Raw genomic sequence first — 12,256 nt, 5'->3', positions numbered from 1 at the left:
CCACCCTCTGCTGCGGAACCCGTGCCAGGGGCCGCTGCTGCCACGGGCTCCCGTTAAGTTCAATAAACTTTTGAAAGTGGAATATTTAAAAAATAAATTTAAGTTGAAATAACAGCAGTATAAACAAACAGCACGGACCCATAGCAGCTGGAAATATTTTCTTCTTTTGTATTTAAGGTGGGGAATACAATTTTTACAAAATGTGTGCATTTCTTAATTACTGCTTTTGTTAATGGCAATTCGAGTGAGATAATGACTGGTAGTAACAATTGTAGAAAGGTCAGAATGTGTGTACAAAAATATTAACAACATTTACACTGAATAACAGGTTAGTGAAATTAACACTGACAGCCAAATTCAGTCGAGGTGTAAACTGATGCAATCCCCTGACCTGCCGGAAGGCGGAATTTGGCTCAGTACCTGTGTGAAAAACATGCTTTTTACACAATACTGAGGGTTTTGTGCTTTCACATGCGCCTTGGAATCTTTCCTCCTAAATACACAGCGGTTTTGGCTAGCACCGACTTCACCACGAGGCATTCATACTCACGTGTGCCCTTTTCACATTCCCTGACAACTTTGCTCAGCTTGTTTTGAAGCAAGAATTTGAAATAAAAGGCATGCAGATAAAATACTTCAATCCACCTGAGGCGAGTGTACACCTCAAGGAGTGCTGAGTACTACGTGCAACTGTGATTGTAATGTTAATGACAGCAATAATGACCTCAGTGCAGGTATTGCCTGGCCAATACTGGGATTTTTATTTATTTTTTTTAATGAGTGTTCACAGGTGCCAATTTATCTAACACACTAAAAGTAAAAAATACAGGAGTGAGTACCTCACTACTATTAGTCATTTCATACTTGCATTATGCAGAGAGCCATCTTACTGGTGCTTAAGCATTCTTGCTTTAACAGCCTGGTCTTAATCAGCAAACCATGTACTAAATTTTAAGCATGTAGTTACATCTTACGTGGTAACGTAATGGGATTCAGGCTCGTTCACAAAGTCAAGCTGCTCTGTCTAGAGATGGACATAAGCTTGTCCTAAAATACATTTCTGAGTTAGGAACACAGACAAATAGGATGTCTAAATACAATACTGAACTGAGGCTCTGCCTCAAAAACAGTTTGCTTCTGTGCCTCTGAGCAAGTTGCACACAGCCATAATTTAACAAGTGTACCCCCAGTTTCTGCCCAGAAGGAAACATCCTGCCCCTGATTTCCAAACAATCTGCAGCAAAAATTCACACAAACCACTTCTGGGCAAAGGCAGAGGCATGGGGGAGCAGACACAGTAAACAAATGCAAATCATTGGTCCTTAAATCCAGTTGCTACTGTCACCCACCCCTGAGAAATTATCCTACTCACTTAAGTCTCCCTCTCTTTGAAATATGCAGTAAGACAGGGCTGTAACCCTCACAAAGTAAGGAAGGGGCCAGCCCAGGAAGGCACAGAAAGGTTCCTCAAGCCAGGCATGCCTGTACGATCTACCTCATCCTCATTTCATCATCATCATTGTTTCGTAACAAACCTTTCCACCTTTGAAGCTTGCTTCATTGCCAGCAGCTTCTTGACTGTTGCCAAGCTGACCTTCTTTGGCAAGCAGGGCTGATCAGCCCTCTCACAGAGGCCTAACAAGGTGATGTCTGTACAGTGCTTAAGAACATGCAAAGTGCAACAAAAGTGCCAAATGGTCTTATTTTATAAAGTAATGAATTAATACTTGAAGAAATATACGCACTGAGGTAACTATAGCTTAAATCTACATTCCCTCATGATTAAAAAACCCCTAAAAAAACTCACAGAACTTTTCTCTCTAGAAAAGATGAATCCCGAATACATCACTAAAGTGATAATACCTTATTTATAGTCTGTCAAGCTTACCACAGCCACAGAGTGCCCTTCTAGTAAAAGCAATACTGAGGAAGTGAACTGAAGTTTTCAGAGAAACTAAGAACTCTACATAGATGAGTTCCTCAAATAGCATCTCTGTGATGTTTCCAGCCCAGGTCTGCTCTCACTCATTACATCTACAGAAGCTGGTATGTCATAATGCAGAAGCAATGCACAGTCCAGTTTCAGATCTAGGCAGATCTAGGATCTGGGCAGATTCAGGCTGCCCAGAGAGGTTGTGGAGTCTCCTTCTCTGGAGATGTTCAAAACCCGCCTGGACGCCTTCTTGTGCGATCTGATCTAGGTGGTCCTGCTCCGGCAGGGGGACTGGACTAGATGATCCTTTGAGGTCCCTTCCAATCCCTAACATTCTGTGATTCTGGTGGCTGAACAGCCAGAAATATCCACTAGCAAGGGTAGGTAGGACCATAATCTGCACTGGCTCTCAAAAAGCTCAGGTTTGTCCCTTAGTGAAGTCCATGCTCCATCATTTGGGAGCCTGTGACAGTAAGGCTGTAGTATGTAGTATCCAATGCACAAGCTCCTATCAGAGCGCTCCAGCTATCGAGCATGAACTGATTATCCTGGTGGTCAGAAAAGGATCGGTGCAATAATGAATTCAGCACTGCACATTTCCTTTTCCATTCCTGTATCGGCTTTGGCCAATAATGGACCCAAGACTCAACAGACTAATGATATGGTCGGTGAAACCAAACTCTGCATTCCTATCCACTGTGTGACAGATTTAAGACATGGCACAAAAGAGTCAATAGCACCCCTAAACAGTAAACAAATATTGCTGTAAAATGCTGATGTAAGTACCAGAATTCAGCTGGTGTTCGAGTGTTGAAAAAACACTGAAAACGTCCCGACAAGGTATCCTGGTTCTGTTGAAACACTAACAGCTGCAAGAGGTCCCGCTTAGTGGTTTCATTCTATTTTCTTACTCCAGTGCTGCTGTCAAATATTCCCTTCATCGATGCTCTGCAACTGAAGTCTTTGGCTAGCATGGGGCCTGATCCCACGCCGCGTGTTCATACTGCTTCCTGGCAGAGTCCGCACAGGGAACAGAGCTCCTGGTAACGCATCTTCCCCAAACAAGCTCATTTTCACATCAGCTTCAATAGCTCTTGCTAAACTGGATGCATAACTGTCCAGAGATTTATGGACTTCAGCTTTTACATGAAGAACGGAATTCTTTGCAGCTTCTGAAAAAAAGGAAAAAGACAACATATCAGAAAATTAACAGTTGATCAGCATTGCTGCACAAATGCTTGAATGCGAATATTGATCCTTTTGTAAAGGTATGATCATGCCCTCTGCACCATAACTACCCTACATTTACCAATGATACCCAGGGTTCCTATATCATTCTATGAACATAAAGCTTCAGAGTGACATCAATAGGTCAAGCAGAGAAAGATTACCTCCAATTCAAGTGAAAAAAATTACGATTTAATGAAGCAAAGTACTCATATACCTTTAACTTTGAATTAAGTGTACGTTGAGTGCTTTTCTGAATCTGAACCCGTGCATGCAGGATTTTATTGGTCTGAATTTGTACCCAACTCAAGTCAACAGCCTGATTTCTGCTTACTACCTAGAGTCCAGGATTAGGAACACTGGGAATTGTCTGGCATCAGGCAAGAATTCATGCAGAAGACAGGAACAGAACCCTCAATTTGAACTTCCTCTGCTGTAAGCACAACTTACAGCCTTACAGGGATTCTCAGTGTGTTTGGACCAAGATCTGGCACTTCATTGACACGAACAGTGCAGTTTAAGAGCTATTTTATACTATGTTTTAAGCCCAAACACCAGACATTGTGTTTGTGGATTAACAGTCCCCAAATTCCAACAGCTTCTTCCAAATAGTGATTAAATTCAGCCGTCTGCTGTCCTTAGGCTTAAATTTGTTCCAGTCACGCTGTGGGACCCACTTCCAGTGGGGAAGTTGTAGAGCTCTCCATGCCAGGAGAGGTTGAAGAGTGCAGCTGCAGACAGTAGTATACTTCTTCCTAACTTCTTATTACCTTGGATACACCTGCTCTTCACTGTTGATGTAGTTGCTTTTTAGGATCTATATACCTCTCTACCCACCAACATGTTGGGCAACACAGGTGTTCGTCCTAAATGGAATTCTTCAGTGAGGCTGCTGAAATAATTTAAAGTCTCAGAGATCCTGAAAACTCTGAGACATACAAGGGAGAATTGCTAAACCTGTGGGGAACTTTTGCACTACGACTTCTCTCTTTCACTGAACTGCACAAAAAATTAGATGCCTGCCCCAACGTTCCCAGATAGTGCGAAACATATGGTAATGTATTTGTCCAAGGAAATAATCAACTTATGCCAGGAAGAGGGCAAAAGTGAATTTTGCCAAGATGTTTGAAGAGAAAAATTCCACATAAAGAGTCTTCTAATTATTTCAGAATCATAAAAATCAGTCAGGTTTTATTATTACTTGATTCTTAATGGCATTCTTCTCATTTTTGTACTGTCCACAATCATTTATTGTTTAGTAAATTCAGCTGTTATTATCAAGTCTTCTAGTTCATATTATCGTAACTATCAGCTTAAACTACCTTTGCCATGTCTTACAGATGATCACAGCAACACTTTGCTAGCACAGAATCAACAAGTGAGTTGACTGAAAAGAAAGTGCATGTGGTTCCTCTATTTTCACCTATACCTGCTGAGAAACATACTCAGTAAAGTAAGTTAAGTAAAAGTTAAGTAAAAAAATTAAGTGAAACAGAACGAAATTATATTCAGACCATAGAAGTCTGTAAAAGGAAGAATTTCAAGCTGTGAATGACAAAGTTGAGAGGAGGCAGCAAGTGAGAAACACTGGGATAATAGAATCAAAGTACGAGGGCAGGAAAACGTATTCCCTGAGAAACACAAAACAGACTGCAACAACCACCAGATGAGTGGAGTTGCAGAGAGGATACTGCTGTGCAACACAAGTGATGTGTATGCAGGGAATCCCAGCTTCTAACTCTTGTGCTTGTCTGTTGCTACTTGAGAACTGGAAGAAAGACCTGATCTTACTTTCTGTTGCATCTGCATAAATGGTCAGGTCTCTCAAGGCAAGCAGTGGTCAGATATGTTCTAAGCCGATTCTGAAGGTCCTGGGAGGCTTCCTGGGCGGGAAATATAGTTGGTTCTGAGCATTTTCATACTTACCCCTAAACCCACCTTTAATTTGCTCTACTTCATCTTCAAATGTCACTGAACTCCTCCGAGGAGGAGGACAGATGCAGTGTGAAGCATGAGGGCCATCTGAGCTATAATCTTCAAGAAGCATTACATCTGTTCCTGAAACAAAGCACGAGTTCTCAAGCAAAACAGAGTAACACTGGGATACAGTATTTAAGTAGTGGCAAAAACTTTTCAGACTATAGCTGTTTCTTCAAAAGATGTCTAAACCCAGCTTTTGTGAGTAAATTTCACTTTAAACACTGCACAGAAAAAGAATGAGGTCAGAGTCTTCATTGAAAGGATTTGGAAATCTTTCTCATTAGCCATCTAAAACCTCAAGCAGCTCCAAAACACTCGGCTGCAGAACTTATAATGTCAATAAGACAACAGACAAAGGTGAAATCTTACCTTCGTTAAATAAAGGGTGAAATAAAGCAACTTCCCCCATCTCGTGATGAAGACAAGAGGCTAACAATGGCTACCTGAGAGGCAGACAACCACAGCTGCCAAATGTCATGCTTGCTATCAGACCTGGACGGAAATATGAACTGGAGAATTTTTCTGTTCAACTTAGTTTGTCTCTAATAACCTATTTTGACTTTCTTGAAGTGTTTTTTAATGGGGAAAAATCTCTTGCTGTTTGGGAATGATTTTCATCCGATTAGTCATTTTTTCAGTTTAGGAAATTTCACCTCCGTGCATTTGCTTTGCACCTTCCAATACAGAACAGAGTTTACAAGCACAAGGAAATTCATCTTGGTATCTCTGCAGTACTTTCATACAAAGGACAAGACTGCAACCTAGTCTTCCCTTGCAATGTTGGTGTCTCTGCTGTGTAAGGGAGAAGCTGAGCAAGCATTTTAGGGAGATGCTTGAACAGTTCGGAGTGAACAGTCCTCAGGGAAGCTGCTGCTGGAAGACACAGCTTGCACACACTCGATACGTGACACTTTCAGCCCATTTACTCCCGTGGTGTGACAACAGGCTTAGGACACAGAGCCTTCGCAGGTCTCCTAACTCCTCCAGATGGTGAGTTCACATCCCTCTTCATCCATTTGACTGCTCTTGATCCCCAAATGTATTCTTTTTGCAACAAGGAGGTGTTCCAGTGCCCATTTTACAGAAAGCGAGACCGAGGCATGGCTGGGGGTGTACCTCTGGAGAACATACTGCTGTATAGGTCTAGTCTTTGGTGACAATTCATTATGATATGGCAAAGTGATAAACTTCAGGGTGAAACTTGTGTGTTGTCATACACCTCCCTCCAGCACACAAGAAAGAACGAGCTGCTGCCATAATACACAGTCCCAAATAAGCCAACAACTGTCTGCGCTGTTCTGTGGATCAGCTGGGTTTGTGGCTGTCTACCAAACACAGCAGGCTCTTACTGATCACCAAAGGTACAGAACCCACCTCAGAAACGAGGTGTGCAACAGAGGGGTGGCACTAGGAAGAAAGAGATCCTTTCTTCTATGGAGCAGAATTTCAGTGTGTTTTTTCAAATGCACTAGTTTAGTGCATTTTTTTCTGTTAAGGCTAGTGAAGAGACTAGCCTCTTATTCTTACAGGATAGGTATTTGTCCTTGAAATAATGATATTAAGGCAGCAATTCTAGCAATCAGGACTCGGGTCTCCCACTTAACTATTTTGTATACAGTTGGCACCACTTGGATTTTTTTTCCTCTCCTACTGCTTCATCCATTTTTCACAACATGAAAAGCCCAGCTTCTGTTTATCAGGGCAGATAAAGACACAACTGCATAAAACGCCACAGGATCAGGTACCGCAGCAGGCAGCACTGAAGAGAGACAAAGACTTTAGTTCCTGGTCTTTAGTTCCTCACAGTAAAGGCATCCACTGAAACAGTATTTCACAAGGGTTATCACTGTCTGTCCATTCCCAGGCTATGGACTGTACCCCCTCCATAACAAACAGTGGCACTTCAAACATTAGGCATGTATTTGGTTTGCTTAAACTGCTCAGTACCATTCCTCAAAAGATGATGACACAACATCTTAACTGAGGCAGGTTTACCAGGATGCTATTCTCCTTTATCCCTTTATCTGCAGAATGCCCACAACAGGCATAAAACTACTACCAAAATAAATCCCAGTTCCATAGACTTCCTTTTTAAAAGTAAGGAACAAGCCTCGAATACCAAGAAAATGTTAGAAGATCACCCTCTGGTGTTTCTAGAGCAGAAACACTCTTTAAAATAACTGTAGTGCAGTTAGGAGCGGTAGCTGAATTAACTTCCAGAAAAATCTAGCTACAGTTCTGGATAGGAAATTACTGGCAGAACAATTTTTTTCCTTTTCCAAATCATCTTCAATTGAGAGATCTTAAGTAGTGATGCAGTCATAAGCTGAAACCATCCTAAGTGTTTATGTTTACACCGAAGGATGAACAAGACAAGGTCTCTTACAAACTAGGAAACAGAAAAGCACATTCTCCACAGCACTTTATCACTTTGTTCTTTGTGGATGCAGGGAAAGTCCCTGAAGCACAATGGAAACCAAGGTGCACAAAAGCAGTGACTCCAGTTCCCAGGACACATTATCAAAGGAAGATCATTCCTTAGAGTAAACAATATTTTGCAAGTAAATATATTGAGAGCAAGGAAGAAAAAAGGAACTCCAGCAGTTTTGTTGTAACAGCTGCAACAGATGCTTCATGTCATCCATCCACCAAGAGATACAGCTCTGCCAAGCTACAAGTGCAATCTTCTGCCCAAGAAAAGAGAACAAGAGACTTTTAGTTACCTGAATCCTGTGAGCAGCTGAAACCTGTCTCTCCTGTGCTGCTGCTGTTTCCTAACGGCCGCCCACCTGCCATGAGGGCAGTGAGATGAGGAGATAGTCCCAAATCTGCAAGAGAGTTTTGTTCTTGTTACGTAGTGAATATCAAAGGGGTCTACAATAGTAAAAGCCTCTTCCATAACACCTGCTCTACTGCCTTTTTTATTATTCTATGTATAAAACTCACCTTGCTGATCCGGAGTGCACAGTATCTGGACTTCCCATCTTAAAAATCCAGTCAGCAGCTTTCAGGTATCCTTGGAGTCTTTCCATATGGCAAGTCTCCTTCCCACCTGCACCATCTCCCTCCCACTCTTTTTGCAATTGCATGTGTTTTATCAGCCAGCCAGGCTGAACACAGAGCACATACACTCAGAGAGACGGAGTGTTTGCCAGACACCTTCTAGACAGAGAATAACCCGGCAGCCACCAGCGCTGTGACAGGAAGCTCATGGGCAGGGCTGGGGCACCAAGATGCCTGGCTTCTTTCAAATCCCCAAAACAAGAAGGGAGGAGATTCTAGGATTTTTACAAAGGTACTGTCTTTGGATCCCACTTCAAGACTTTCTTGTGTATTTGGTTGGGGGTTTTTTTCCCCTCCCTATCAGCCTCCAGCTAATACACCTGACAAATATGAAGTTGTCAGTTTCTTATCGCTTGGAAAGAGACAGAAGTTTCCTGCCTTTTCCCTATCACCTCAGTTCCTAATGTATTCATCCACAGCATCTCCGGGATATAGATTTGCCAAAGGGAGGAGTGCTGGAGAGCTCCTGCAGCCTGTCATGTGGCTGCAGCTGCAGAACCTTTCATTTAGATGGGAGTCCCTCCCAGTGATTCCAGGTTGCAGAAAAGATAACGGATGCCTTACTGCTCTCCCCTTCCTTCTGCATTTCAGATCTTCCTTCCTAATTAAATAACTTCAGTTCCTGCCTCTGCATGAAATGTCCCAAGGGACCCTATGAAGGTGTGCTATTTTTGGAAGCTTGTGAACAGGACCAGGGAAATGATCAAAAAAATCAGAATTTTGTTGCAATGCTACTCTAAAAAAAAAAAACAAAAAAAACCCCACAAACTCTGAGCACCTGAAGCTCTCAGCCTGCAATCTGGGAAGACATCAAATAGTTTTACTCCTCCACAGTTTTATTTCGTTTACAATCTTTTCTTCACAACCATTAAGCCTAAAACATGAATTTACAGAAACAGTAACACCAGTGTAACTTTAGTGAATCTCAGAGTTGTAGCACAAAGCCAGGAATCAGAGAACAAATGCTGCAAAACTTACTACTGGTAGTGCTCGAACCTGGCTAACACAAACAGTAGGCACATGAAAGGAAACAAATTATAGGAGAAAGAAGTGAACTCCCACAAAAAAAAAAATTCTCCTTTCAAGTGTCTATGATAACCTGAACAGAAGACTGCTGAAACCTCCAGAAACATCCCACTTTGTTTGCAGTGCCCTGACACACGCCAAGCACACGCAGACATTAAGCCTTGCACTTCCTGGTGTTAAGGAAAGGTGTCTTACCTGTGATCCTATTGGAAATGCTGAATAACCTCGATGTCCTATGCCGCTGAACAAAGGACTCGCGATAGTACCGATCCCCAAAGCACATTCCTAGTAGTTCCTTGCGCACCGTCTTGTTCCACAGTCCATAAATCAGTGGATGGCAAATGGCACTGGAAAAGGACAACCACGTAGCTAATGTCTCCACAGCAGGGGAAATACTGTTTTTTCCCCAAAGTGCTTCTGATGTAATTACTACCATGTAGGGCCCCCACGTAATCACAAAAGCACCGATGACAACCAAGATGGTTATGAAAGCTTTGCACTGGTTGGCTGAGTAGACAACTCCTTGGAAAGCGTTCCTTCGGCTGCCAGAAGAGGATGTGGAGGTGCTGGAGTTCTTCCTCCCGTTCCTCTGGGAGTCCTCCTCCACAATGACAACGCTACCACAGTGGATTTTGCGAGCCTTAATCCTTGCCACCCGGAATATGAATCCATAGCAGATCATCATGACCACGAAAGGCAGCAATGCACACCAGACCTGCCAAAAGGCAGTGTAGCCAGCCTCTTTGTGCCAGGCTGCCACGCACATCCACTTGAATTGGTCAAACTCCAAAGATGACCAGCCAAAAAGGGGAGGGAGGCAGCCAATAAGGGAATGTAGCCACACATACACAAGAGCTACCACTGCTCTGTTGCCTGTTATCTTCATGGGGTAAACCATCGGGTACAGGACAGCATAGTACCTGGTGGACAAGAAAAGAAAGAGTCAACAGGAGCACAAAAGACGTACAATAAAAAAAGAACGTATTTTAAGGATGTTGATATCTAGTTCTCTTTTCTCCAAACCTTGAAGCGGGTTCAGGGACCCTGTTTATAAAAACAATTACATGTAAAAATACGTATCGTTGCAGTCAAAATTGTAAAACTTGGCTCAAGGCACACATACAGCTATTAAATCTGTTCCTATGTGTGAGTGCATGCTTAGGGTATAATCCGGAATTTTAAATCATTATTTCTTGTTTCTCAAGTAGTGTGTTATTATACCATCAATACTTAAAAAAACTCTAGATGCATGTCCACATTGTGCATTATTGATGACATCACTTTCTTCTGTTCTGTATCAAAATTTCACAAAGGGCTGAAGGAAAAACGACACTACAACGTTACGCAGCGTTATTCACCGCAGTGCTTTTCAACTCTATGAACAGCCAACGACTCACCCTATGGAATGACGAGGCAATTTGTTACGATTTGTTAGAAAAGAGCTGCTTACCGGTCTATAGCTATGAGTCCGAGAGTTAGCATGCTGGCTGAGCTGATCAGCATGTAGAGCAGGGCTGAGAAATTGCACCAGACGACTCCAAAGATCCATTCCCGCCTGATGGAGCTGGTGACCACAAAAGGCAGCACCAGTACAGAGAGTAGAAAGTTGGAGAGGGTCAGGCTGAACACAAACTTGTTGCTTAACGTGAGGAGGTAAGACTTCCGATACAGGGTGACGACAATCACCAGGTTGCCCAAACAGATGAAAATAGCGATGACGATTATAGCAATGGACTCCGTGACTCTGACTGCCCCGTCTTCCTGTGTGGTGAAGTTCCTCAGGCCCTTCACATTGCTGAGGGAGGAATTGCTGCTCATGGTCAGAGCATGCAGAGGTGGAGCAGCCAAGGCATGCTGAGCAGCTAGAAGCAGAACAACGCTCAGAAACATTCAGGCAAGATTTCTTCAAACTCTCTCCAAAGACTGGAGGCCCTTTTGCCTGCGTTAATTAAAATTTACCTGTAGGATGCAGGAAACCATTTTAGACGGGAAAGTGAAGGGGCAAAAAATTGCTTATGGGTACACCAAAGAGGTCAATGACAGCGCCAAGCCTAGAACAGTGAAGAAACCATCTGAAAGACAAAAAGAGATGGAGGGGAATAAGCAAGGAAGAAAATTAGCACCTTTGACTTTAAAATTTCCCAAGGATCTTACTTGTTTCTAAGCCATACTTACCAGCTGTGAATCCCACTCAGTCCCTTCATCTAGGCTGTGAAGAAACAAGAATGTCATTATCAGTCTTTCTTTCTCTCACTTTAAAAAAAAAAATTCTATCCGTTTATGCTGATTGTTACTTTGTATTCTGCCTATGCAGCATTTGCTGGTGGTCTGTGGATGCCTGGCTCGTCATACCCTGCTGACTCTTTCTTAACAGTTGCTACGTAACATTCAAAGACTCAGGGATCATTGCACATACTCTCTTAACATCACTGCTCCATGTTCATCACCTTAGCTACAGCGGTGATTCTACTTTACTGTCAATACCAAAGGACAGAGGGAACTGGCTTTCTGCACATGAGGTTCAAAAGACACTTTGTTGCATTAAGCTGCGGTTCACCCTACAGAAACGTTTGAGAATCTCTAACCCCTGACTTCTCAGTGTTAGCATCCATCCCACTGACTCACAATCTCACTCTGTGAAACGTCGGTGTTTCTCCCAAATCCTTAGCAGCCTTTTTTCCCTGTTGTCTCCAACAGGCACTCCTATCCTTCACCCATTGGCAGGCCAGCATGCTGAAGAAAAAACACCACCAAAAATGCAAATATGCAAACCAGAAAAGAGTCCACCAATGAATATAAAGTCGATACTAGCACTTCTTAGAAATTAAGGACTCGGGGAAAGTTATCCCACCTAACTCTGCAGCCGTTACCACTCATCGCTCCCAAAAAGTCAGGAGTACTCACAGAAGCGCTTCCGTCTGCGCGGCTGCTGTGGCCTCAGGCGGCAACCTCAGGCTGGAGAGCCGTGTTTTTTCCATTTTTATCTGCGCTTTCCTAAGAGCATAACCAAAGACGTTACCGGGCCAC

The 12,256-nt window shown here is 42.9% G+C and overlaps 1 protein-coding gene across 3 annotated transcripts; it reads right to left on the bottom strand.

The window, feature by feature from the left end:
* Positions 1-2,857: 2,857 nt before the first annotated feature.
* Positions 2,858-11,119, bottom strand: GPR161 (G protein-coupled receptor 161). Of its 3 annotated transcripts, XM_086623011.1 has the most exons (6): positions 10,680-11,119; positions 9,425-10,149; positions 7,864-7,968; positions 5,099-5,218; positions 4,590-4,592; positions 2,858-3,105 (listed from the first exon to the last, which is right to left on the bottom strand). In XM_086623011.1, exons 1-6 carry the CDS (start codon positions 11,117-11,119, stop codon positions 2,858-2,860), a joined length of 1,641 nt encoding a protein of 546 aa, XP_086479137.1. The 3 variants fall into 3 exon arrangements, with proteins under 3 accessions (XP_086479137.1, XP_086479070.1, XP_009986806.1); XM_086622944.1 differs by lacking the exon at positions 4,590-4,592 and having other exon boundaries at positions 5,087-5,218; XM_009988504.1 differs by lacking the exon at positions 4,590-4,592.
* Positions 11,120-12,256: the final 1,137 nt, after the last annotated feature.

Source organism: Tauraco erythrolophus, chromosome 1 (assembly GCF_009769465.1).
Source record: "Tauraco erythrolophus isolate bTauEry1 chromosome 1, bTauEry1.pri, whole genome shotgun sequence".
NCBI lineage: Eukaryota > Metazoa > Chordata > Aves > Musophagiformes > Musophagidae > Tauraco > Tauraco erythrolophus.
This window is presented reverse-complemented; position numbering and strand designations above follow the sequence as displayed.